General features: G+C 39.7%; 1 protein-coding gene across 5 annotated transcripts; it reads left to right on the forward strand.

Annotated features, from left to right (window-relative positions):
• Positions 1-766: 766 nt before the first annotated feature.
• Positions 767-26,820, forward strand: ZNF527 (zinc finger protein 527). Of its 5 annotated transcripts, none has more exons than XM_035023678.1 (5): positions 767-1,067; positions 4,441-4,515; positions 9,726-9,852; positions 10,458-10,553; positions 24,643-26,820. In XM_035023678.1, exons 2-5 carry the CDS (start codon positions 4,483-4,485, stop codon positions 26,214-26,216), a joined length of 1,830 nt encoding a protein of 609 aa, XP_034879569.1. In that variant the 5' UTR covers positions 767-1,067; positions 4,441-4,482; the 3' UTR covers positions 26,217-26,820. The 5 variants fall into 5 exon arrangements, with proteins under 5 accessions (XP_034879569.1, XP_034879574.1, XP_034879572.1 ...); XM_035023683.1 differs by having other exon boundaries at positions 9,726-9,842; XM_035023681.1 differs by lacking the exon at positions 767-1,067 and adding an exon at positions 3,281-3,920.
• Positions 26,821-27,145: the final 325 nt, after the last annotated feature.

Consider the following 27,145-nt stretch of genomic DNA (forward strand, 5'->3'; position numbering starts at 1 on the left):
TAACTACCATTCAGCTGTGGCTTTCTTTAACATCACTCAGGAGCTCACATTCTTGTCCTCCTGACTGATAGTTTTCTTGAAGCTGGGCCCTAACTGAAGTTGTAAGGCGAAAAGGTGGAAGCATCACCAAGAGAACCCCCGGGGCCCCGGTTATCACATTGTAAAGGGCTCTGGTGCAATGAGCGTCTTCCTAACAAACGGAATCTAATTACCCTTCTGTGATATCACAGTAGGTCTAAGTAGAGAAAGGATATAAAAACGAAGGTAACAGTGACCCGGCCCCTGGCCGGGGCTGAGGGATGGCATAGGCGTGGGGAGAACAGTTAATCTGGAGTCAGTCACACACAAAGGCACACAAAGAAACCTCTCCCACCCGCTCCACACTAAAGGCAGGCCCAGAAACAAACAAAGCCCCACCGCGTGTCACAGGTAAACTCCTTCGATCTCTGGGGTAAGAACACAAAGAAATCGTCGCCCAAAGTCAGCCACAGTCCCTCTCACAAATCCACAAACACTCTCACATTCTAGGCGTCACACGACGACCCACAATCACGGGACGTGATTTTAAATACAGAAGCTCCCTGCACTGACAGAAACCTTTGCTCCGTGGTGCGCAGTCATAAAAGTGTGCAGCGACGGTCACACACAGATCGCCACACCTGAGCATTCAATAACAGTCACGGACGCGCGGAGCTTCACGGTTTCCTCACACACAGGCGGCCACCGGCACTTGAGCGCCCGAGCTCTACTAGGGCGGCACACAGCTCTCAGACACCCTCAGCCGCGGACGCCTGCGCAGGCGCGGAGTAGAGGCGGGCCTTGGGGATCCTCTGGGAAATGTAGTTCAGCAAAGAAGGCCGCGGCGCAAAGCGTTCTGGGACTCGTGGTTCGCGGGGTCGGAAGGAAAAACAGCCGCGTCCAGTCCAGCTGGATGTTTCGCCAGCCGAGTTCGAGGTCCCGCGCGCCTCAGTCCCTGCTCAGCTTCACCCCGCGGGGGACTCTGGGAGGGGACGTCGCGGTTCTCGGGTCGCTGGGCGGGTTTCCAGAGCCCGCGGCGGCGGCGGGAGGTGAGTTGGGCCTGGCTGCGCGCGGGAGCCGGAGGTCAGGACTGGGCTTCGGGCGGACCGGCAGGGACTGGGGTGGGACCGGGGTGGGTGCCTCTGGGGTTACTGTCGAACTAACTATGTGAGAGGCCGTGCTGTGACAGAATGTGATCTTGTCTGTCACCGCGTGTGTGCTCATGCGCGACTGTATGTTTCAGGTGCAAAACTGTGTGTGTGTCTCTGCAGGTATAACTGTGTGTTACTGTATATGGGTTTGTGAGAGACATTGTGTGTGTCGCAGTATGAATGTGTGTGATTATGTTTGACCACTTGTCTCTGTGGATATCACAGTGTTTGTGTGTGACAGCAGGTGTGATTACGTACCTGTGTCCCTCTTCTCTCTGCAGGTATAAATTTGTATGAGTAATGATGACAGGATGTGTGACCTTGTGTGGTATGTCACTGTGTGTGAGATTGCGTGGGACTGTCTCTCTCAGTAATTGTGTGTCATTTATCTTTGCGTTAATGCCAGTACATAGGTATTTGACATTACATATGAGCTTGTGTAACCATGGATAGTGTATGTGTGTGACTGGGTGAAAATTTGTATGAGTATGTGAGATGGAAAGCTTGATTGTGTGGGACCTAGTGTGTGGTTGTGGGCACAGAAAGATTAAAATTACTTGCCCAAGTTCAGACAGTTAATTAATGGAACGGAGTCTCGAACCTAGGCATTTTGGCTCCAGAGTCCTTGCTTTTATTTATTTATTTATTTTTAAATGTTTTATTTATTTATTCATGAGAGAGAGAGAGAGGCAGAGGCAGAGGGAGAAGCAGGCCCCCCGCCTAGCAGGGAGCCCGATGTGGGACTCGATCCCAGGACCCTGGGATCATGACCTGAGCCAAAGGCAGATGCTGAACCATCTGAGCCACCCAGGTGCCCTGAGAGTCCTTGCTTTTAATCACTAAACTCTCTTGATCTTTCCCATATTGTGAGAATGAAAAATGGGGGCCCTGAGTTCTAAGGGTTTTGGAGAGGATTGTCTATGATCTTGGACTAGGAACCTCTAGGATATGGGATCTTGATGTGGGTCTCTTCCTTGTGAGTCACAGGACCCAGTCTAAAGACACTGTAGTGAGACCATCCTCAAATTGACTGCCTCTGGGGGAGGAAAGCTCAACCTGAAACCCAGTCTTTCTCTCCTTAGACCATGGACTTTGAGATTTTAGCTTTGTCTTTGTCAGAACTCTTCCATGTTTGGTGCTCAGAGAGGCTGATCCATGGCTCTTTTTCTTATGTACCAAGTGAGCTAAATTTTGGTTCTGACTTTCTCAGTTAATAAAGAAAAATGTTCTCATTTCCTTTGCAAATGTGTGTATAAAATGTAGGCAGGAACAAGGGTAGCACTTCTCTATGCCAGGAATTGGCTCATGCAGTCTTGACAGGAAAGAAATGTTCTGAGAGATGGAGTATCTTGCCCAGGGTCATGTAGCCAGTAAGTGAAGGAGTGGAGAGTTAGCATGTGCCTAGGGGTTATATAAAACCCAAGTCTTTAAAATCAGCTTCTTTCAGAGACTGATGTTCATCTCAAACTTGGAAAACATTACCCAAGTGATACACAGCTATTTGCAAACAGAAATTTAAAAGACATTTCTTTTATGCAGATGCTACATAGGGTTCCCAGTTGCAGAGAATACTTCACTGATTCTTCTCTCAGGTTGCAAAGGCTTTTATGGACAATTTGAAGCTGCATTGCGCTAATGAAATAAATTCCTGAAACAGTGAGTTGGCTAGTGCAGAGTAGCCCAGAATTAGGGGGTCATGTATCCTAAATTCTAGATCAAACACAACTATGCTCACTTTCAGAATGAAGAAATGTTGGCTCTGAGGGGACTGTGCAATTTGTTATTGGTTTGTATTAAAAATGAGCAATGCCTGCCTCAAGCTGTATTCCCGTGAAGTAATAAAGGTAATATCTGCCAGCTCTGAAGATGCTTCTCTAGTAAATATATAGCATTGATTCCCCAGGTTATGTTACATATTTCATTCAGACATTGTAGGCTCTTGAAAGAGGACCAGTTTTTGAGTCTCATTGCAGTTTTAACTCTTTTTTTTTTTTTAAAGATTTTATTTATTTATTTGAGACAGAGAGAATGAGAGAGAGAGAGTACATGAGAGGGGGGAGGGTCAGAGGGAGAAGCAGACTCCCTGCCGAGCAGGGAGCTCGATGCGGGACTCGATCCCGGGACTCCAGGATCATGACCTGAGCCGAAGGCAGTCGCACAACCAACTGAGCCACCCAGGCGCCCCACGGTTTTAACTCTTAATGACTGAGTTAGTTGTTTAAGCTTTTTGAACCTCAGTTTTACTTGTTGGTAAAATGGGGATAATAATACTTATCTTTGCAGTTTTGTGAAGATTAAGTACAATAATGACATATACAATATGTGTAACATTGCCATTTATATTACAGGAGGCACAGCAAGATTTATTTATTCATTTAACAAATATTTTTTGAGCCCCTGCAAAGATTCTGGCATTATTCTAACACCAGAGATACACCAATGAACCAAATGAATCCTAGTTCTATTAGATCCTACACTATTGTTTGGGGAGACAACAATAAAGAGAAAAAAAACATGTCCAATGGTGTCAGATGCTAAGAAGAAAAATCAGCATAAGGGAAAAGAGAAGGGAGGTTCTCTTTAGATAGAATTTTCAGGAAAGTTCCTCTGATGTGGTGACAACTGAGCACAAACAGGAATGAAGAGGGAGTGAGCCATGTCCAGGAAGAAGGAAAAGCAAAGGCAACAGCCTTGAAGAAGGAGTATGCTGTGTTTGAGGAACTGTAAGAAAACCCCTGTGCCTGGAGTAGGGTGAGCCAAGGGGGATGAGGGTAGGAAATGAAATCTAAGGGGCAGCCAGGTGGCAGATCGTAAACCAGCTTGTTGGCCATTTAGATTTTGTTGAGTTTAGGCTACATGGTTTTTTTAAAGATTTTATTTATTTATTTGACAGAGAGAGACACAGTGAGAGAGGGAACACAAGCAGGGGGAGTGGGAGAGGGAGAAGCAGGCTCCCCGCTGAGCAGGGAGCCTGATGCGGGACTCAATCCCAGGACCCTGGGATCATGACCTGAGCCAAAGGCAGACGCTCAACCGCTCAACCGACTGAGCCACTCAGGTGCCCTAGGCTACTTGTTCTTAATATCAGTCAGGACTTCAGGGGTTAAATTCAACTCTGGCCTTTTTCTCAGATCTTGGAAGAGGATAGGGCTGGCCCATGTAAGGAGGCTGTGGAGACCTTAAAGGGACAAGAGTTCTATCTTTGTGAATCTCAGGTCAGCAACATAGGGCTGGTCTGCCATTTTTTTTCCCTTTAATTCTCCCTTCTCAGGACCTTGTTCTCCAAAAGAGAAGATTGAAGAAGGAAGGAAGAATGGCTGTTGGACTTTGTAAAGCCATGTCCCAGGTAAGTTGATGTTTTCACTTTGTTTCCAGAAATTCCACCTCATTTTTAGGGACTCTGGGACCTCAGAGAGTCAGAAATAGCCCAGTGAGCACTCTCACCACTTCTCTCCCTTAACTACTTCATATGATCTCTCTACAAATCATTTACTATCTTTTTTACTCAGTGCTGTGCTGAAATATGTGATGGAAAAGAACTATCCTCTTTAGATGGATCATGATTTGTTATGCTGGAGATCAGTGCAAATGAAATAAAGGACAGAGGTGTGATTACTGAGTGCCGTATTAAATAGGGGGGTCCAGGATGGCCTCTCTGAGGAAGTGACATTTAAGCTAAGAAAAGCCTCAGTGAAAGTAGGGGGTTATTAAAGCCAAAAAAAGGGGGCACCTGGGTGGCTCAGTCGTTAAGCGTCTGCCTTCGGCTCAGGTCATGATCCCAGGGTCCTGGGATCGAGCCCCACATCGGGCTCCCTGCTCAGCGGGGAGCCTGCTTCTCCCTCTCCATCTCCCTCTGCCTTTCCCCCTGCTTGCGCTCCCTCTGTCAAATAGGTAAATAAATAAAATCTTTTAAAAAAAGGGAGGAGGAATAGCAAATATGAGGTTGCTGTGGTGGGAAGATGTCTGACGTATTCTAGGAATATCGCTGAGCCAGGATCCTTAGAGGGAAATGAGCACTATGAGATCAGAGGAGTAGCTGGGGAACAAGTTATGTGGGCCCTTGAAACTCATGGCCAGAACTTTCAGCTTTGTTCTGAGGGTGAAGGAGAGTCATTGGAGTGTTTGTGATTTAATGTGATTTCTATTTTAAAAGGAAAATAGAAAGGAAGCAAGGGTGGAGCAGGGAGATCAGTCGGGAGACTACTACAGTAATCCAGGTGGAAGGTGGTAGCTGCCTGGGCCGTGGTGGTGGCATTGGAGCTGGGGGGATCTGGGGTATATGCTGAAGATAGAACATACGGGATTTGGCCAGGGACTGGTTGTGGAGTGTGAGAGAAAGAAAGTCAAGGATGACAACAAAGATTTTTGACCTGGGCAACTGTACAAATGACCTTACCATTTACTGAGATGGAAAGACAGGGCAGAATGATGAGATGGGAAGAAAAATTGAGTTCTTGATCTATTAAGTTTGAGAGACCTGTTGGATACCCAAGTGCAATAGTGATTAGATACCTGGAGTCAGGATTGGAGGTATGCATTTGAGAATCATTAGTGTATTTAAAGCTATAGGACAGGATAGGATTATCTGGAGGGTAGGATTGTGAGTGTAGATAGGAAAGATGCCCAAGGACTGAGTTTTGAGGATTCAATATCTAGAGGCTGAGAAGAAGAGGAGGAACCAGCAAAAGAGACCGAGAAGGACTGATGTAGAAGGAAAACCAGAAGAGTATGGGTCCTAGAAGTCAGGAGTACAAAGTGTTTCATAGAGGGTATGATCAACTGAATTAAATTCTTCTGAGAGAGAGTGAGGAAGATGAAGACTGAGAAATGATCGTTGGATTTGGTAACATGGAAGCTACTGATATTCTTGACAAAAGCTACTTGATAGAATGGTTGGTATGAAAGCATTGCAGTGGGGACACAAGGGAATAGTGGGCCTAAAAGATAAGAATAGAGATGAGTTTAGAGCTGTGCTGTCCAATAATGTACCCAGTAGCCACATAAGACTGCTGTGAATTAAGACACGCTATAAGTATAAAATATATACCAGATTTTAAAGATTCAGTACAAAAAAGAATGTAAAGCATCTCATTAATAATTTTTATAATGAGTACATGTTGAAATAACATTTTAGATATAATGGATTAAATATATTAAATTTGCTTCCTTTTTTTTTAAGATTTTATTTATTTATTTATTTAGAGAGAGCAAGAGCACAAGAGCAGGGAGAGGGAGAAGCAGACCCCTTGCAGAGCAGGAAGCCTGACTTGGGGCCTGATCCCAGGATACTGGGATTATGACCTGAGCCAAAGGCAGACACTTAACTGACTGAGCCACCCAGGCAGGCGCCCCTAAATTTACTTATTCCTGCTTACTTTCTTTTTCTTTTTGCAATATAACCTAGTGATTCAGCATGACATTTGGTCTTAAACATCTGTAAAATGGGTTTCATACTTTTTTTTTTAACAAGTTTTACAATGAGATTAAGATACTATCAATAAAATGCTCATTAGGGTGTCTGGCATGTAGTAATTGGTCAATAAATATAGCAGTTATTCTTATTTTGTTTTCATCATTAAATCTATTTACTTTTTTAATGTAGCTACTGAAAAATCTTAATATGAGGTTTACATTGTTTTTCTATTGGACATTGCTGATTTAAACAACTCTTTGGAAGAATTTTTTTTTTTTTTTTAAGATTTTATTTATTTATTTGACAGAGACACAAGAGGGAACACAAGCAGGGGGAGTGGGAGAGGGAGAGGGAGAAGCAGGCTTCCCGTGGAGCAGGGAGCCCAATGTGGGGCTCAATCCCAGCACCCTGGGATCTTGACCTGAGCCGAAGGCAGACGCTTAACGACCGAGCCACCCAGGCGCCCCTGGAAGAATTTTGTTTTTAAGAGGAGTAGAGAAATAGGACAATAACTACAGTGAGCTTATGGAAGGGAATTTATCTGTCTATTTATAAGATGAAAGATATTACATCAGTTTGTATACTGATAGAAATAATTTAGGAAAGTGAGAAAATACTGATAATACAAGAGAGATATCTGCTATTTCCCTGATAATTACAAGGGAGAGAGGTGACAATGTCCTTGTGTGGACAAGTGGAGGGAATGGCCATAGATAGGAGCCTAGAGTTTCATGCATAGTAACAGAGGGAAGACAGAATATATGAATATAGATACAGTTCAGCAAGGACCTGTGGTGAGCAAGATGAGGAAGTTCAAAGTGGGAACAGGGAAGGAATTGGTGGTATTTTGAGAGAGAGGCAGAATCTATGAAATAGTCATGGGAGAACGGGAAAGTGGATTTATTAGGGAAGTGTAGTGGTGCTTTTGTGGAATCTCTGGTCATATCCTAGAAGTACATTGGATCAACGTGTTTTATCAGTTAGGGTTCTGGCAAGAAACTCAAAAGGGAACTGTTTCCAAGTTATGAATCAGTATATAGAGAACTGTAAAGGATAGTGCTATACCCTGGGACTTATAATAGTAAAACTTAGACCTGAACCCAGGGATAGAGAGATCTGAGTGGGGAGGGCCTCTGACAGGCATTGTGACCTATGATCGAAGGACAGACACCACACAGGGTAGTGCTGCAAGGAGGGTGCCAGGGGAGTAAATATTGTGCTTCACTTGCCTCCCTCCCATCTCCTGCATGTGGCTGAACCCAACTGAAAATGGGGTCAGGTAAGGGAGTCTATTAATGCAGTCAATAGAGGTCAGCGTCCCAGGACACAGAGAAGTGTAGAGGGGCACGTGGGAGTTATATAACAGTATGTAGCTGTGTGAGGTTTTTTTCTTTAGCCACATTCATCCATATTTCTGCTATGTAGAATAACCATATTTGTCTTTTTTTTTTTCAATTTGACAAACAGCTATATACTTTTTTTTTTTTAAAGATTTTATTTATTTATTTGACAGAGAGAGAGAGACAGCGAGAGAGGGAACACAAGCAGGGGGAGTGGGAGAGGGAGAAGCAGGCCTCCCATGGAGCAGGGAGCCCGATGTGGGACTCGATCCCAGGACCCTGGGATCATGACCTGAGCCGAAGGCAGACGCTTAACGACTGAGCCACCCAGGCGCCCCCAGCTATATACTTTTAATTTGAAAGCACAAGCAAAAGAGATTTCCTAGGTAAATATAAAATATAAGAACTAGCTCAAAAAGTAGAAAACTAAATAGACCAATTCTCAAAAAAGAGTTAACATAGCAGGCCTGAAGATACTGTGTTTAGAAGAATCCACTTGCAAGTTGGCTTTTGGCTGGCATCTGAGATTTTGGCACTAGATCTGTTCTCTGCACTGATAGATATTTCATGATTTTTAATAAAAAAATGAGACCATAATCTGCAAAATGGAATTCTGCCATTTTAAGCATTGAGTACTCTTCCTTCCTATGGATATATTACAGGAAAGTTTACCATTTATTCACTGAGTGGCAAATATTTACTGTTTACAATGTGACAGGTTTTATATAGACACCAGATATTCGTGAGCTTGTAAAACAGATATCCTTCCCCTCATACAGCTTATAGTCCAGTGGTGTAGGCTAAACTGTTTTTTATTTTATTTTATTTTATTTATTTATTAAAAATATTTTATGTATTTATTTGACAGAGAGCGAGAGGGAGAGAGCACACAAGCAGGAGCGGCAGGCAGAGGGAGAGGGAAAAGCAGGCTCCCTGCTCAGCAGGGAGTGGGGCTCGATTCCAGGACCCTGGGATCATGAACTGGGCTGAAGGCGGACGCTTAACTGACTGAACCACCCAGGCGCCTCTTTATTTTTAAAAAGATTTTATTTTATTTATTTTAGAAAGAGAGAGAGCATGAGCAAGGAGAGGGAGAGTAGCAGACTCCCCTCTGAGTGTGGAGCCCTATGTGGGGCTCGATCCCATGACCCTGAGATCATGACCTGAACCGAAATCAAGAGTTGGATGTTCAACTCATTGTGCCACCCAGGTGCCCCTAAACTTATTTTTTGACATTAAAGTTTTTTTCCAGATTTTTCATATAATCTTCCAGTGAAAATTCTATCTAAATCACTTCACATATACTTCATTATTTCTTCAGGACACATTTGGGCAAATTTCTTCTTATATATAAAGTCTAAGTTTCAGACCATACCGTTTTGTTAAAGCCCAATTCAAGGCCTTCCCTCACTACTCTGACGCATCCGATATCTCAGTTTGGGGAGTATAATGGAATCATCCCTATGAGAATTTATTGCTACATAGTATATGTAATATAAAATAGCCTTGCTCACATACTTTCATGTTATGAACTCATGTTTCATGTCATAAGCTAATTTTTTTCCCATATATATGTCTTTTTTTATTCACAAAAATGTGAAATTTTCAAGGGGTGAGTCTATTTCTAATATTTCTCTTTCTCTCAAAATATTTGACAAACCTGGGCATGTACTTGCTCCCCAATAGTTATTTTCCTTGGACCACGTAGAGCTTTGAACTCTGGCAGAATTTCATCTTTTCTGCTAGAACCATATGGGAGCACTTGGCAAACGAGATTTTTTTTTTTTTTTTTTTTAATTTCAGGGTCTGGTGACCTTCAGAGATGTGGCTCTAGATTTTTCCCAAGAGGAATGGGAATGGCTGGACCCGTCTCAGAAGGATTTATACAGAGATGTCATGTTGGAGAACTACAGGAACTTGGTATGGCTTGGTAAGGATGTCTCCCCCATAATTCAGAATCTTCCCTCTGGGGTATTTTTGTTTCCTCCATTGGGAATATCTAGGTCATTACTTAAGTGCTTTAGCTGAATTTCTACTTCCTGCTCCCAGGAAATAATTTGAAGTAGTTTCAAAGAGTTAGAAATTAGTAGTTCCCATTGCTGTAGAATGAGGTAGGAATTTGTTAAATTGCAAATTATGGGGTCCCACTCTAGACCTACAGAATCAGAAACTCAGGAAATAGGCCCAGTAGTCTGGGTTTTAATGAGCCCTCCAAATGATTCTGATGCCCATTAAAGTTTGAGAACCACTGTGGTTTCTGATTCAGTAGGTCTGGGTTGAGGCCTAAGACTTTGCATTTCTCATAAGATCCTAGGTGGTGGTGCTTCTGCTCTAGCACTTTGAGAACCACTGCTATGGAAGAAGCTTCATCTTCATCCTTCATACAAGCATCATTCCATTCTCTGGCCGTTCCTCTAATTTCTTTTCTTGCCTAATGAACAAGACATTGAGATTGAGTCCTAGAAAGGCTATAGCAAGTTGATTGTCTCCCTGTTTGTCTCTTTCTTGCTCTCATTTTTCTTCTCCTGTAAACAGGACTCTCCATTTCTAAGCCCAACATGATCTCCTTATTGGAGCAAGGGAAGGAGCCTTGGATGGTGGAGAAAGAGATGTCAGATGGTCAGTGTGCTGGTGAGTGACAGGGAACTGGGCAAGGAGGGCTGTTGTAGGGTGTCAGGCCAAGGCCAAGAGGTCATGAGAAGACTGCCCTGCACTTGAGGAGGCTGCTGGGCTTGGCGGGGGTGGGTTTCTCCCTATTGTTATCAAATTACACACTTGTGATTCTTCTGCATATAACCTGAATCTCAGTCCTTCCCAGCTCTTCTTTTCCTTTTAGGGTCAGAAATATATACATTTCCAGAATAAATTTTAGAGTTTTTATTTTTATCAAAGTTGTCAAACTTATGCATGCACATTGTTTAAAGAATCAGGTAGTTTTACAAGGCTTATTCCCTTAAAAAAGGCAGTCTCTTGTCCTCCTCCTCAATTTCCCTCTCCTTAGAAGGATTGACTTTCTTTGCTTTTGCAGTCTTTTTTTTTTTTTGATGTTTCCTTCATTTCTTTAACAAATATATTTATGTTGCTATTTCTTAATTGTTTTTCCAGGTTTAGTCCTCATCCAATATCTTTTTAAAAAAATAAGAATTTAGTACTTTCTTACCCTGAATAAAATATGTGTGTGTAGGTGTGCACATGTACCCACACACACTTCCCATCTGCCTATCATAATTTTGATTGAATCACTGTTCAGTGTTTACAGTATTATGACATATATTAAGTGCTAGTCACAGCCGTGCTGTGTATATACCAAGATTGCTTTTTCTATGTGATTTTTTATTTTTCCTGGGGTTAATAATTTGGGGGGTTATTTGTTTTTTTCCTTAGTTTTCTATATACATATTCCTAACTCAATTCCCAACTCCCCATCAGTTGTCTAAATCTCTTAAGACACTCAGACACATTAAGGTAATCTGTTGATTTTATTGTCTTGGAGAAATCTCTCCCAGAGTCTTCAGATATGCTTCACTCTGGATAAATGGCTCATTACATCTGCTTGCACCCTATTTGGGTTTATCTGCTGTTTTGTCATGATTAGATGGAAGTAATGCATTTTTGGAAAGAGTGCCACGGAAATAACGTTATGTTCCTCTCAGTGCAACATACCAGAGGAGTCATAATATTGATAAGTCTTACTATGGATGATAATTTTGATCCCTTGGTAAAGGTGGTGTCTGCCTGATTTCTCCATTGTAAAGTTATTATTTTTCTGTTTGTAATTAATAAATATCTTTGGGGAGATACTTTGAGACTATTCAGTTTCTTCTGAAACTTTTGCCTACTAATTTTAGCATCCATTGGCCCAGTGGGTCTTGTCTGCAACAGTTATTAATGTGATGTTGGCCTAATATTGATTTTTCCATTTCCCTTCTTTCTTTATGTATATTAATTAGGATTGTCCTATAGAGAAGAGCTGTTCCTTCTCTATTTATTTATATATTCAATTATCTTTTTATAAATCACGGATTTTAATTTTTCCTGGCTGAGGTAGATCCAATGAATCATTTTTTGCTCAAGTTCTGCTTTGCCCATTGGGATCTCCTTCCAGTTGGTTTCTTTGACTTTTTAACATGCCCCCATCCATTTTTGAGCACTTCTTTTCTTCCTGGTTCCTGGTATTCTGGGTTCATCTTGTTTTCCTTGCCCTAGCCTTGAATCAACTGTTTCTCCTAGGAGCTCTGGTTCCTTTTATTGGGAAATGATGTTTAGAAACCAAGGTCTGGGTGCTATGTGTGCTCATTGCTACTGGGATGTCATTGTTCCTAGGCCCTCACAGCAGATTGAACTGGAAAATATATGTGTGTATACCAATACACACAGGTATACACATTTCTATATTTGTTTCTGCCTCTGTCTTTTTTTTTTTTTTTAAGATTTTATTTGACAGAGAGAGTGAGAGAGCACAAGCAGGGGGAATAGCAGAGGGAGAGAGGGAGCAGGCCCCCTGCCAAGCAGGGAGCCTGATGTGGGGCTCGATCCCAGGATCCTGGGATCATGACCTGAGCCGAAGGCAGACGCTTAACCTGACTGAGCCACCCAGGCGCCCCTGCCTCTGTCTTTTTATATATTAAAATTATCAGTTTATTTTGATATCTTGATTCTAGTCCTACTCCACAGGGTTTATTTTAGCCTTTCTCCTTTACTTATCCATAATTTCTTTTTCTGACAATGAGGAACAATGTATTTACTTATTTGCTCATTAGTATACACATTAAGTAGCTTCAGAATTTCCAAGCTATTCCTCTGTGAGAAACAAATTTATTAACTAGATTACATTATTTGTATATGGTTCTTTTTGTCTTTAGTCTTACAGATTCAGTCAAAATACTATTTTCCAAAGTTGCCTAGGTTAGCTCTTTTAGGTTCATTTGTTACTATTTGTATTCTATTTTGGGTTCCTACCACATCTTGGTTGGTTTTAATTATTTATTTATTTCTGTATCTGAAACATTACTATGCTTTTAAGAATCAGAGCTATAGGAAAATATCCTCAGAAATGTGTTAGTGTCTCCTCATCCCCACTATCCTATTTCTGTTCCCTAATTTATTCCTACCCCTTTCTTACCCACTTCTTATAGATTACCAATCTCTTTATTTTCAGGTTTGTCCTTTTTATGTTTCTTTTGTACAGATGAGTCAACATATATGTAGTTTCTTGTATCTCTTTGTATGCTACATAAAGGATAGCATACCATAGATGCCCTTTGCATTTTGCTTTTTTCACTTAACTATAAATACACTCCATATTAGTCATGGAGATCTTCCTCATTTTTTTAACAGCTGCAAAATACTCCATTATCTGGATGTTATGGTAATTTATTCAAGTACTCTTTGACATGTGGACTTTTAGGATGTTTGCACTATTTTACAATTAGGACCAGTGCTTCAGTAAATAACCTTGTATGTATGTTTTTTCATATTGTCGAGGCTGTATTTTCAGGATAGATTCTTGGATGTAGGATTGCTGAGTAAGTGCATATGTAGTTTTGATAGGAATTGTCAAATTCCCTTCCATAAAGGTTGTAGCAGACTGCTTTCTATATTAGATTTTTATTGCTGCTGTAACAAATTCCCACAAATTTACTGGCTGAAAATAACATGAATTTATCATCTTATAGCTCTAGAGGTCAACAGTTGAAAAATGGGTCTTATAGGACTAAAATCAAGATGTCAGCAGCCTGCCTTACTTGTGAATGCCCTAGGGGAGAATCTGTTTCTTGCCTTTTTCTGCTTTTTTAAGATCTTTCTTCATCCTTTTATTTTCAATTTTTAAAAATCACTTTTTTAAAAAGATTTTATTTATTTATTTATTTGAGAGAGCGAGAATGAGAGAGAGAGAGAGCACATGAGAGGGGGGAGGGTCAGAGGGAGAAGCAGACTCCCTGCTGAGCAGGGAGCCCGATGTGGGACTCGATCCCGGGACTTGATCCCGGGACTCCAGGATCATGACCTGAGCCGAAGGCAGTTGCTTAACCAACTGAGCCACCCAGGCACCCCTTTAAAAATCACTTTGAAGTGTGGCATTTATATGCAGTATAGAACTGAGTTTTGCTCTGTGAACCAATCTGAATATCATTTTTCAAGTTAATCGGTGAAAGTCCAATTACATTTTTGATATGTTTGGGCTTAATTCTGTATATTGTTTTATATGACATTTTCTGGTTTTTACAGTTTTTATTATTTTTTTTTAAAGAGAGATTTTTCCATTTTATTTTTATTTTTTTATTATGTTAGTCACCATACAGTTTTTGATATGGTGTTATAACAATGAATCATGGTTTTTACAGTTTTTAAAAAAGACTTTCACTTATCTATTTCCCTAGCCTTTTATTTTGGTCATTTACTACTATAGTTTTTGTAATAACTAGGAAGGTTTTTCTTTTATTCTAGTATTAGAGTGCTCTGTTTCTGTAGACAATATTTATTCCTTCTATTACTTGATTAGTTGGCTTTAAAAATTAACCTTTGATTTTTCACCTATTACAGATGAGTCAGTAAGTAGGCTTGTTTTACCTCCCACCTTCTCTTCCCAAATTTTGTTAGTTGTACACTTTTCATATTGTCAAGGCATATTATACTTACATGCTCTTCTGTCACATTTATCCCAACCTTTCATTTCATCTTCGTTCTATAGTTAAATATATTCAGTGCTTTCCACAAGGTCCTTTTGCTGAAATTTCTCTAGATATCTCTCATTTGGCTGAAGTTTGTCTTCTCGCAGTTTCTTCACAAAGAGTTCATGCCAATAATGTCCCCCCAAGTTCTGCCTTGTTCATAATTGGCCGTTCTTTGCTAAAGTTTATTGTAGTATAGTATTAATGTTGAATAGTGTTATGAAGAAGTCTGATACCAATTTGATATTTTCCTTTATGTATAATTAGCTTTATATTTTGTTCTGGTCTCCTAGTAGGTTCTTTCTTTAATTTAATTTAATTTAATTTTATTATTATTTTTTTAAAGATTTTATTTATTTATTTGAGAGAGAGAGAGAGCACATGAGACGGGGTGAGGGTCAGAGGGAGAAGCAGACTCCCCGCCGAGCAGGGAGCCCGATGCGGGACTCGATCCAGGGACTCCAGGATCATGACCTGAGCCGAAGGCAGTCGCCTAACCAACTGAGCCACCCAGGCGCCCCTTTCTTTAATTTTAAAGTTATTTAGTTAGAGTACATCTCAGTCTTGACCATGTTGGATCACTTTTTCCTGGCACGTGTATTATCTTTCAGGATGGAGAATCAAGTTTTTATTTCAGGAAATATTTTTGTTCTTTTTTGTTGACGAAGTTAAGAATATAGGAAAGTAGGGGCGCCTGGGTGGCTCAGTCGTTAAGCGTCTGCCTTCGGTTCAGGTCATGATCCTGGGGTCCTGGGATCGAGCCCCGCATCGGGCTCCCTGCTCCGCAGGAAGCCTGCTTCTCCCTCTCTCACTTCCTCTGCTTGTGTTCCCTCTCTCACTGTGTCTCTCTCTGTCAAATAAATAAATAAAATCTTAAAAAAAAAAAAAATAGGAAAGTAAAGGGAATGATACAACAAATGCCTACCACCCAGAATTGATCATTATTAATATTTTGACATACTTTAATTTTTTTGATGAGATATACTATCTTAAGCACAAATTCTGTTTCTCATTCTCAGTTCACTTTCCCTCATCTACCTCTTGCTCTGAGAAGCAACAACAGTCACCAATCATAAATCATATGTCCTTCCAATTCATTTTTAAGCATATTTTGTAAACATTTATGCATCTGTTTAAAAAAGGGTTTTTATTTTTTCAGAGGTAGTATTCTTTACATTTTGTTCTGCAACTTGCCCGTATTACTCAACATGTTTCTGAGATTTGTCCTTGGTAAATCTGTTATGTAATATAGTTCCATTTTTTAAACTGCTATCTAGTGTTTCATGTTTTGAATTTGCCACATTTTATTTAACTCTTTCCCTACGACTGATGGCCATTTAGATTGTTTCTATTCTTTGCTGTCTCATGTAGTAGCCCAGTATGTTTCTATGTACATGCACATAAGAGTTCGTCAAGGATTTGTAATAAAATTGCTGGAGCATAGGAGTGCACACTTCATTTTACTAGATACTCAAATTGTTCTTGAAAGTGATAGTGTCAGTTCATACCTCTAGTAACAATGTCTGCGATTTTCTGTTTCCTTATTCTCTTGATATTCTCCAATTTAAGTTTGTGATACTGCCCTTGATAATTTTTTGCCAGTATGATGGAAGAGAAATGCTCTTGAAATTGTTTTAATTTGCCTAGTAAGACTGAGCATATTTCCGGAAATGAATTAACCATTCAGTTTTTCTCTTGTGTGAATTACCTGCTCATATTTTTAACCCATTCTTTGAGCTAAGGTTATTTGTCTTTTTCCTATCAACTTGTAGAACTTCTTTATGTATTGAGCATTAATCATTTTTCTATAATGTGTGTTTTTGTTATCTTTTCCCAGACTGTCCCTTGCCTGTTACCTTTGTAGTGCCTTCTCTCACCCAGAAGTTTTTCACGATAGTGTCAAATTCACCCATCTTTTCCATCACTGTTTGTTCTTTACTGTAGTCTTGTTTACTAAATCTTCCCCTAACAGAGGTCATAAAGATATTCTCCTGTATTATTTTTAAATAGTTTTCAGGTTCAGTTTTTCAGTCTTGTCCTATAATCCATCTGGACTTTACTTTTAAAATATGATGTATTAGGCTTTTTTTTTTCCACATGGAGTTTTCCCAGTACTGTATATTAATCCATTTCTTCTCTATTGATTGTAATGCCACCTCTGCAATATGCCAAGTCCTTATGTTTGCAAGAATCTTATTTCTGTCCTCTGTTTTTTTGTTCCACTGACCATTTACTTATTCTTTTTTTTTTTTTTTTAAAGATTTTATTTATTTATTTGAGAGAGAGAACAGGAGAGGGGGGAGGGTCTTGAGGGAGAAGCAGACTCCCTGCCGAGCAGGGAGCCCAATGCGGGACTCGATCCCGGGACTCCAGGATCATGACCTGAGCTGAAGGCAGTCGCCCAACCAACTGAGCCACCCAGGCGCCCCATTTACTTATTCTTAAGCCAGTGCTATGCTGTTTTCCTTACTATATATCTTTATTTCCTTTTCGATGTTTGGTTATTGTTGGTATATAGAAAAAGTACTGCATATATTCATCTGTCTGGGCAGTTTATTGCACTCTCTTACTCAATTGTCTGAGTGTATTAGTCAACATAAAGCTAATTACTTTAACAAAGCCTCAGTGAATAAAAACAATAAAGATTGTTCCTTGTACATGTCACAATCCTGTGTGAGCTTATCTGGGACTTCTGTTGTGTACTGTCATTCAGATACGCAGTCGTATTTCCTCTGTTGGCTGCGTCATCCCTTAGGACTCACCATTGCCTTGAAGTCCTGTGCTGAATCCTCTGAAGCCAGCCAGTGAAAAAGAGAGGGAGGAGACAGAGACAGACAAACACTCAGCGCACGCACGCGCACACACACACACACACACACACACAAAGATAAAAATGGATGGGGATCTCTAAGGACATTTTTAACGGACTAGTTTGGAAGTAGCATTTGTGACATCTGTTACTTCTGATTGGCCAGAATTCAGTCACTTGGCTGCACAGGAGTCTGGGAGATACAGATTCCTCTGTACCTAGATGGTTAAGGCAAAATTTTTGCTGGATGTAGCGACCTTTCTGTATTTATGTTCCCTCTTACCTTTTCTTGTTTTCAGTTCTACTTTATCAACTACAGTTTCCATATCTATGTTGAACAATTGCTATAACTTTTTTTTCTTTCTGATATCACAGGACATTTTCAGGTATTTCACACTAAATGTACCTTTTTTTTTTTTCCTATTCCTAGCTCTATGTATTGTACCTATGGGTGTATATATTTTAAGCATGAGAGGCTTTTGGATTTTATATATTTTCAGCATCTTTTAAGGCAATTTTTTTTCTCTTCTTTTACATTTTTTCTTCCATAAAATTTATAGAAGAAAAATTCTGTAAGAATTTATAGTAAAGATTTCCTATTGCTGAGCTATTTTTGTATTTCTGAATTGCATACTTGTTCATGTGTATTATTCATTAAATATGCTGCTTGATTCAATTTTTAATATTAAAGAATATTGCCTATTATCCATGGGGGAGATTGGTCTGTTATAAGGGTAGTGAAATAGATCAGTGGAACAATAGAAAAAGTACAGAAATACACCCGTGTGTATATGAGAACCTAATATTTGATAACAAAGTGTTTTTTTAAATTAGTGATGTGAAGAGATTTTCTTAAAAGTTAAGATAGTATTTGTAGAATACTGAATTTTGGAAAGTCTTTCTTAAAATGACATCAAGACCAGACTCTATAGTGGAAAAATGGGAGATCTGACTTCATAACGTGTTTTCAAAAATTTTATTGAAAGCACTGTAAATGAAGATGACATGTGACAATAAAAAGTGATGACTTGAAAAAAAAAAGTGATGATCTGAGGGAAAAAATACTATAAAGCCTTAATGCCCTAAATTTATAAATGACTTCTATAAACCACTTAAAAGAAAATGCTAGTGCAGGGCGCCTAGCAGGCTCAGTCATTAAGCGTCTGCCTTCCGCTCAGGTGATGGTCCTAGGGTCCTGGGATTGAGCCCCACATTGGTCTCCGTGCTCCGTGGGAAGCCTGCTTCTCCCTCTCCCACTCCCCCTGCTTGTGTTCCCTCTTGCTGTCTCTCTCTTTGTCAAATAAATAAAATCTTAAAAAAAAAATGCTAGTCCGTTTAAAATATGTGTAAAAGATACAAATAAATAATTCACCAAAGAAGAAACCACAAAATACAAAGCTGGTACATATACATGTATGAAAATGCTCTATTTTACAATCAGAAAATTGTAAATTATAAAATAATGAGGTACTCTTTACTTAAAGGGGCAAAAATTTTAGAATGATACCAATCAGTGTAGATTAGTTTGAAGACATGTACTTTATGTTCTGGTAGGTATGCAGGTTGATAAAAATTACCTTGGAGGGCAGTTTGACAATGGATATTAATATTTAAAATATATACATTTAGGGGCACCTGGGTGGCTTGGTCGGTTAAGCAGCTGCCTTCAGCTCAGGTCATGATCCTGGGGTCCTGGGATCGAGCCCCATGTCTGGCTTCCTGCTTGGCGGAGAGCCTGCTTCTCCCTCTCCCTCTGCCTGCCACTCTGCCTACTTGTGCTCTCTCTCTATCTCTCTGTCAAATAAATAAATAAAATCTTAAAAAAATAAAATAAAATACGTACATTTATAGTTTTATTTAACACTTCTTTTAGAAATGTATCTTATAGAAATATAAAATTACGGGCGCCTGAGTGGCTCAGTTAGTTGAGCGTCCAACTCTTGCTTTTGGCTCAGGTCTTGATCTCGGGGTTCTGAGATCGAGCCCCATGTGGGGCTTCTCGCTCAGCGTGGAGTCTGCTTGAGATTCTCTCTGCCCCTTCTCCTGTGTCCTCCCCTCCCCCACTGCTCATGTGTGCATGTGTGTGCTCTTTCTCTCTCAAATAAGTAAATAAAATCTAAAAAAAAAAGAAAATCCTATCCTGTCCTATAGCTTTAAATACATTAATGATTCTCAAATGCATACCTCCAATCCTGACTCCAGGTATCTAATCACTATTGCACTTGGATATCTCAAACTTAATAGATCAAGAACTCAATTTTTCTTCCCATCTCATCATTCTGCCCTGTCTTTCCATCTCAGTAAATGGTAAGGTCATTTGTACAGTTGCCCAGGTCAAAAATCTTTGTTGTCATCCTTGACTTACTTTCTCTCACACTCCACAACCAGTCCCTGGCCAAATCCCGTATGTTCTATCTTCAACATATACCCCAGATCCCCCCAGCTCCAGTGCCACCACCACGGCCCAGGCAGCTACCACCTTCCACCTGGATTACTGTAGTAGTCTCCCGACTGATCTCCCTGCTCCACCCTTGCTTCCTTTCTATTTTCCTTTTAAAATAGAAATCACATTAAATCACAAACACTCCAATGACTCTCCTTCACCCTCAGAACAAAACTGAAAGTTCTGGCCATGAGTTTCAAGGGCCCACATAACTTGTTCCCCAGCTACTCCTCTGATCTCATAGTGCTCATTTCCCTCTAAGGATCCTGGCTCAGCGATATTCCTAGAATACGTCAGACATCTTCCCACCACAGCAACCTCATATTTGCTATTCCTCCTCCCTTTTTTTAAAAGATTTTATTTATTTACCTATTTGACAGAGGGAGCGCAAGCAGGGGGAAAGGCAGAGGGAGATGGAGAGGGAGAAGCAGGCTCCCCGCTGAGCAGGGAGCCCGATATGGGGCTCGATCCCAGGACCCTGGGATCATGACCTGAGCCAAAGGCAGACACTTAACGACTGAGCCACCCAGGTGCCCCCTTTTTTTGGCTTTAATAACCCCCTACTTTCACTGAGGCTTTTCTTAGCTTAAATGTCACTTCCTCAGAGAGGCCATCCTGGACCCCCCTATTTAATACGGCACTCAGTAATCACACCTCTGTCCTTTATTTCATTTGCACTGATCTCCAGCATAACAAATCATGATCCATCTAAAGAGGATAGTTCTTTTCCATCACATATTTCAGCACAGCACTGAGTAAAAAAGATAGTAAATGATTTGTAGAGAGATCATATGAAGTAGTTAAGGGAGAGAAGTGGTGAGAGTGCTCACTGGGCTATTTCTGACTCTCTGAGATCCCAGAGTCCCTAAAAATGAGGTGGAATTTCAGGCCTGACGAGGGGCTTGATCCCCAGACCCTGAGATCATGACCCAAGCCAAAGGCCTATGCTCAACTGACTGAGCCACCTAGATGCCCCTGAGTTGTTTTTTATTTGCGTAAACTCCATCATCCTGAACACACCTAGTTGAAGGGAATCTCATGGAAAAAACACATGGAATCTGCATCTAGATTGATATGGAAATGTGCAGTTAAGGACCAGCAGCATTAGGGCTGCTCTATAACATTTTTCCTTTTTTCTTTTTTTAAAGTAATCTCTACACCAAGTGTGGGCTTGAACTCATGACCCTGCGATCAAGAGTCTCATGCTCTACTGACTGAGCCAGCCAGGCACCCCTTTCCTTTTTCCTTTGAAATAGAAATAATATTGTTAGAAAATATTCAAGCAATTAAAAAATGTATAAAGTAGGAAGTATACTCTTCTCTCAAGATATCATCTAAAGACCTGTATTGTGCATGGTTGGATCTATATCTTTCTAGAATTTCCCTTGCACAAATACACACATGCAATTTTTATATGCATCTATTTACAACTTGCTTTTTAAAAAAATTTTTAAACTTAGACCATTGTATTGGTTAGGATGTGGAGGAAAAAGGAACCGTAGTCTATTGCCAGTGGGAATGTAAACTGGTACAGCTACTGTGGAAAAGTGTAGAGATTCCTCAAAAAGTTAAAAATAGAAATACCATATGATCCAATAATTCCACCAGTGAGTATATACCTGAAGAAAACAAAAACACTAATTCAAAAAGATGTATGCACCCATATGTTTATTGCAGCATTATTTATAATAGCTAAGATCTGGAAGCAGCCTAAGTATCCATCGATAGACAAATGGAGAAGTAAGATGTGTATATATACACAATGGAATATTACCTAGCTATAAAAAGATGAGATTTTGCCATTTGTGACAACACTGATGGACTTCTAGAGGGTACCTGCTAAGTGAAATAAGACTGAGAAAGACAAATACCATATGACTTTACTCATGTGGAATCTAAATAAACAAAACAAATGAATAAACAAAATGCAGAATCAGACCTGTAAATATGGAGAACAAATTGATGGTTGTGAGAGGGAAGGGGGGGTAAGGGATGAACTACAGAGCTCTTTGTTCTCCTCTGCATCCCATAAATTTGTATGCTTCAGGTGTGTTTCTCTTTGACATTTCTCCATAATTAAAGAGAATTTTACAAATCACCTTGGTTGAGACCTTTCATAGGGATTTTAATGAAAGGAAGGTATAAAATGCAATACTTAGGTCATATTACTGGTCCTAGAATTTTTTTCTTTAGAATTTTCTTTTATATTATTGCTCATCTTTTGCCATCCATTCTTTAAAATAATTTAAGTTCAGAGATAAAATCCTTGTGGAGTTCTGATTGAAATTGACCTGATACAAATTAAGTTGGGGTAAGCAAGCATGTGTATGTATGTTTTCCTTTTTGTACAGTTATGTCTTATATTTTTGTTCACTTAAATCTTCTTTGAAAAAAAAACTCCTTTGAAATAATTTCATACCATTTCATAGGACCTTTTCAGTGTTTCTGTACACCATACTACCTTCTCTCTTCGAATTACTTGTATACCAATTATAATCTCCACTCATTGCCTTTACTTCAAATTCTCTTACATTGCCTTACCACTTGCAGTCTGGCTCTACTCCCTCCAATTTGGCTAAATCCAGGTGCCTTTCTTTATTTTTCTATTCATCAGCTTCCTGAGATTTATAAGATATTTCTGACCACTATTCATTTTCTCTGTTCAAAGCTCTATTCTGTTTCTCTCTCCCTTTAACTGACTGATGCCCCTATTTTTCTGTTTTTTCCTCATTCCACCATAACATCTTTGTCATGTTACTTTGGATCTCTGTCCAGTGACATCTAGTAGAACATTCTGTGATGATGGATATATTCTATATCTGTGCTTTCCAGTATTGTAGTCACTAGCCACATTTGGCTATTGAGCACTTGGAATATGGCTAGGTATTATTGAGAAACTGAATTAAATTTTTTTTTATTTTAATGAATTTAAATTGCCATATGTGGTTAGTGGCTACCATATTGGACAGCATAGCTCTATACAGTTTTTTAAAGATGGAGATCCAGTCTATAAGTCTGTGGGTCATTGTTTAGGCTATTCATGGGAACATGAATTCTGGGCTTTGGCAGTAAATCTTTGTCTTGCCATTTGACCATCAGTCTATTTCATAATCCCTTTTTGGACATAAATGTAATTTCTAAGAGTACTAATGGTGTAAGTATAAGAAAAACTTAATGAAGGGGCGCCTGGATGGCTCAGTTGGTTAAGCGACTGCCTTCAGCTCAGGTCATGATCCTGGAGTCCGGGATCGAGTCCTGCATTGGGCTCCCTGCTCAGCAGGGAGTCTGCTTCTCCCTCTGACCCTCCCCCCTCTCATGCTCTCTCTCTCTATCTCATTCTCTCTCTCAAATAAATAAATAAAATCTTAAAAAAAAAGAATAACTTAATGAATACATATTAATTTGTTTCATTTTAAAATGTTAAGTGTCACTGAATACATATAGTGAAATAGACACTCCTAGATATTTTCTAAATGTATTCTTTTTTTTTTTTTAAAGATTTTATTTATTTATTTGACAGAGAGAGAGAGACAGCGAGAGAGGGAACACAAGCAGGGGGAGTGGCAGAGGGAGAAGCAGGCTTCCCGCCAAGCAGGGAGCCCGATGTGGGGCTCAATCCCAGGACCCTGAGATCATGACCCGAGCCGAAGGCAGACACTTAACGACTGAGCCACCCAGGCGTCCCTAAATGTATTCTTTATTCTTATACCATACTTGTAAGGTCACCTCATTTTGCCTACTAAGAAACTGACGCTCAAGAGTTGGGTTAATCAATTTGTTAATTTGTTAAAGTTAGAATAACTAGATAGCTAAGTCAAGAAGTAGGATTTAAACTCACCTATGACCCCAAACCCTGTGTTGTTTCCACTGTGCCACATGGATGCCCACTGGACTCTCTTCCACTTTGCCTGAATCCATAACTTCCCTTTTCCTCTCAATCACTGATATGGGTGAATTGTCTGTCTTCTCCTTTTTGCTGAATGCCACCATAATACCTTAATACCATTGACTTCTAGGTATTTCTGTACTCCAATCATTGTGAATATGTCTTCCACATATACAATACTTACTTCCTGCTCTGTACTTTCCCAGGCTATACTCTATACTGTCCCCTGGAGTCCCCTATATGGAATTCCTTCCCCTATAGTATTCATATGCCTACGTACAGAGTATCTTTTTTTCAAAGAATTTTTGGAGCTCCAGGCATCTCAGAATACCTGAATTTGGAAAATATCTAGTCTTCTCCCATCAGTCTTCTTTTACTCAGCATTACAGTAGGTATTGTATAAAGCTGCCATTTGCCTGGAGTAGAGAAAAGATTTATTCTTGGTAAGAGGGAATGTAGTGGCCCTGGGTGATGAACATAGGAAAGAACGTTCTAGGAAAGTTGGTGAGGGAACAGTGAATTTCTACCAAAAAAAAAAAAAGAACAATAGTGTAGACCTAATAGAGGATAAGTGAACAAATCCCTCTTGGGCCTTGGTTAAGATAGAGCCTGAAGTAAAAGAAAATCCATGGCTGGTACTCTGCATTTTACCTGTATATTAATGTGTTTGATGCCCTACATTTCCCCTATAACCTCCTCCCCATTGCCAACACATATATCTTCCTTTATCAGCTCTCTGCATTCTTTGTTCTTTCTTTGTATTTTTTTCATATTTGCTTGGCCATATTTGAAAGGTGTCAAAACCATGTACTTTCCCCTCATTCCTCCAATTAAATTCTTCAGTTTCTTCTATAACAGTTTTCTCCTTGCAGAGGCAAAAAGGACACATTTGCTTTCTTGATATTTTTCAGACTGGGAGTCTTGGTATGAAATCAAGGAATTATCTCCAAAATGGTACATTGATGAAGAGGATATATCCCAGGGGATGGTAATGGAAAGACTTACAAGTTATGACCTGGAATATTCCAGTTTCAGAGAAGCCTGGAAATATGAGGGTGAATTTGAGCAGCATCAACGAAAGCAGGAGAGGCATTTCAGGCAAGTGACAGCTCTTAAGGAAATCTCTGCTGTGAAAAGAGACAATAAATATAATAATAATGAGAGAAGTGTTCTCTTGAAATCAGTACTTTCAACACAAGAGAGAGTTCCCACAGTAGAGCAAGTACATAAATTTGATATTTATGATAAAATGTTTCCCCCAAATTCCATCCTAATTGAACATAAAAGATTACCTGCTGAGAACGAATCTTTGATAGATAATGAATGTGAAGATTTCAACCAGAATACATACATTAGTAAAGATACAGGAATTCCTCCTGGGGAGAAACCTTATGAAAGTAATGATTTTTCAAATCTCTTAAGTTTCCACTCATTACTTACTCAACATCAAGCAACTCATTTTGGAAAATTACCGCATGGATTCAATGACTGTGATGATGCCTTTAGGTGTTATTCATTCTTTACTCAACCTCAGAGAATTCACAGTGGAGAGAAACCATTTGTATGCAATGACTGTGGAAAAGCCTTTAGCCATGATTTCTTTCTCAGTGAACATCAAAGAACTCATATTGGAGAGAAACCATATGAATGTAAGGAATGTAACAAAGCTTTCAGACAGAGTGCACACCTTGCTCAACATCAGAGAATCCACACTGGAGAGAAACCTTTTGCGTGCAATGAATGTGGGAAGGCCTTTAGCCGTTACGCCTTCCTTGTTGAACATCAGAGAATTCACACAGGAGAGAAACCATATGAATGTAAGGAATGTAACAAAGCCTTCAGACAGAGTGCACACCTCAATCAGCATCAGAGAATTCACACTGGAGAGAAACCCTATGAATGTAATCAATGTGGAAAAGCCTTCAGCAGACGCATTGCCCTTACTCTGCATCAAAGGATTCATACAGGAGAGAAACCCTTTAAATGTAATGAATGTGGGAAGACTTTTGGCTATCGCTCACACCTTAATCAACATCAGAGAATTCATACAGGTGAAAAGCCTTATGAATGCATCAAATGTGGGAAGTTTTTTAGGACTGACTCACAACTTAATCGACATCATAGAATACATAGTGGAGAGAGACCTTTTGAATGCAGTAAATGTGGGAAAGCCTTCAGTGATGCTTTAGTTCTAATTCATCATAAGAGAAGTCATGCAGGAGAGAAACCCTATGAATGTAACAAATGTGGGAAGGCCTTCAGTTGTGGCTCATACCTTAATCAGCATCAGAGAATTCATACTGGAGAGAAGCCCTATGAATGTAATGAATGTGGGAAGGCTTTCCATCAGATCTTGTCCCTTAGGCTACACCAGAGAATTCATGCTGGAGACAAACCCTATAACTGTAATGAGTGTGGGAATAATTTTAGCTGTGCCTCAGCCCTTAGACGACATCAGAAAATTCATAATAGAGAAACTCTCTGATTATAACAAGTATATGAAAGAACATTTAGTCACCACTCAGTCCTTATTAAATAAATATCAGTGAATTCTTTGGTTAATGATTCTATGAATGTAGTAAATATGGAAAAGCCTTCAGTTCATGAGCATCCCTTATATGAAATAGCCTGAATAGTAGACATCTATTACTTTTGGATCTGTTCTATGCCCCATTTGAAACTTACCTCACCCTCAGTGCATATCATTCTGATGAAACTATTAGGGAGAGCAGTGGATTGGTCATAGGCTGGCCACAATTCGGTTAATAAGGGAGTGGCAGATGGCCCTGTTTGGACCACTAGAACCCTAGGGGGGTATTGTTATGGATAGTAAGAAAAGATCATTTTTTTTCCTGGAATTGCAAGTTTCACGGATTTAAAGGATTTTTCAAGGTTCAAAACTCACCAGTAGCTTTTTTGTCACCGCATGAGGAAAGCCTTCCCAAGATCAGTCCAAGACAGAGGAAAATGGAGATAAGAGACAAATCTGATGACATTGTTTGACCTTCTGAATTCAATCATGCCTGAAGTCTGTACCATCTTTTACTTTTTAATTTTTGTGATCCAATAAATTTTCTCTTTTTGCTTAATTTGAATTGGATTTTTGCCTCTTGGAATTATAGTTCTGATTCATACACCCTGTGTTTGCTATACATGTGAGAAAGCCTTAATCTTTTATGGCATAATTATCCTGAGAAACCTTTTGCTAAAACAAGTATATGGAAGTTGAATACACAGCCTTCATAAAGTTGAGAGAATTACTACATTTTATTTGTTGATAAAAATTAATTTGGTATTTATTAGACTCATGATAAGGATAGATTTTTAAAAATTCACCTAGTAAAACTCCTTAACAGGTTTTCCCATAAGGAATTAAAATCATTTGTGGTGGTGACTCACTATAGGCCTTTAAAG

The sequence above is a fragment of the Mirounga leonina genome, unplaced genomic scaffold (genome assembly GCF_011800145.1).
Source record: "Mirounga leonina isolate KUSES-001 unplaced genomic scaffold, KU_Mleo_1.0 Mir_177, whole genome shotgun sequence".
Taxonomy (NCBI): Eukaryota; Metazoa; Chordata; class Mammalia; order Carnivora; family Phocidae; genus Mirounga; species Mirounga leonina.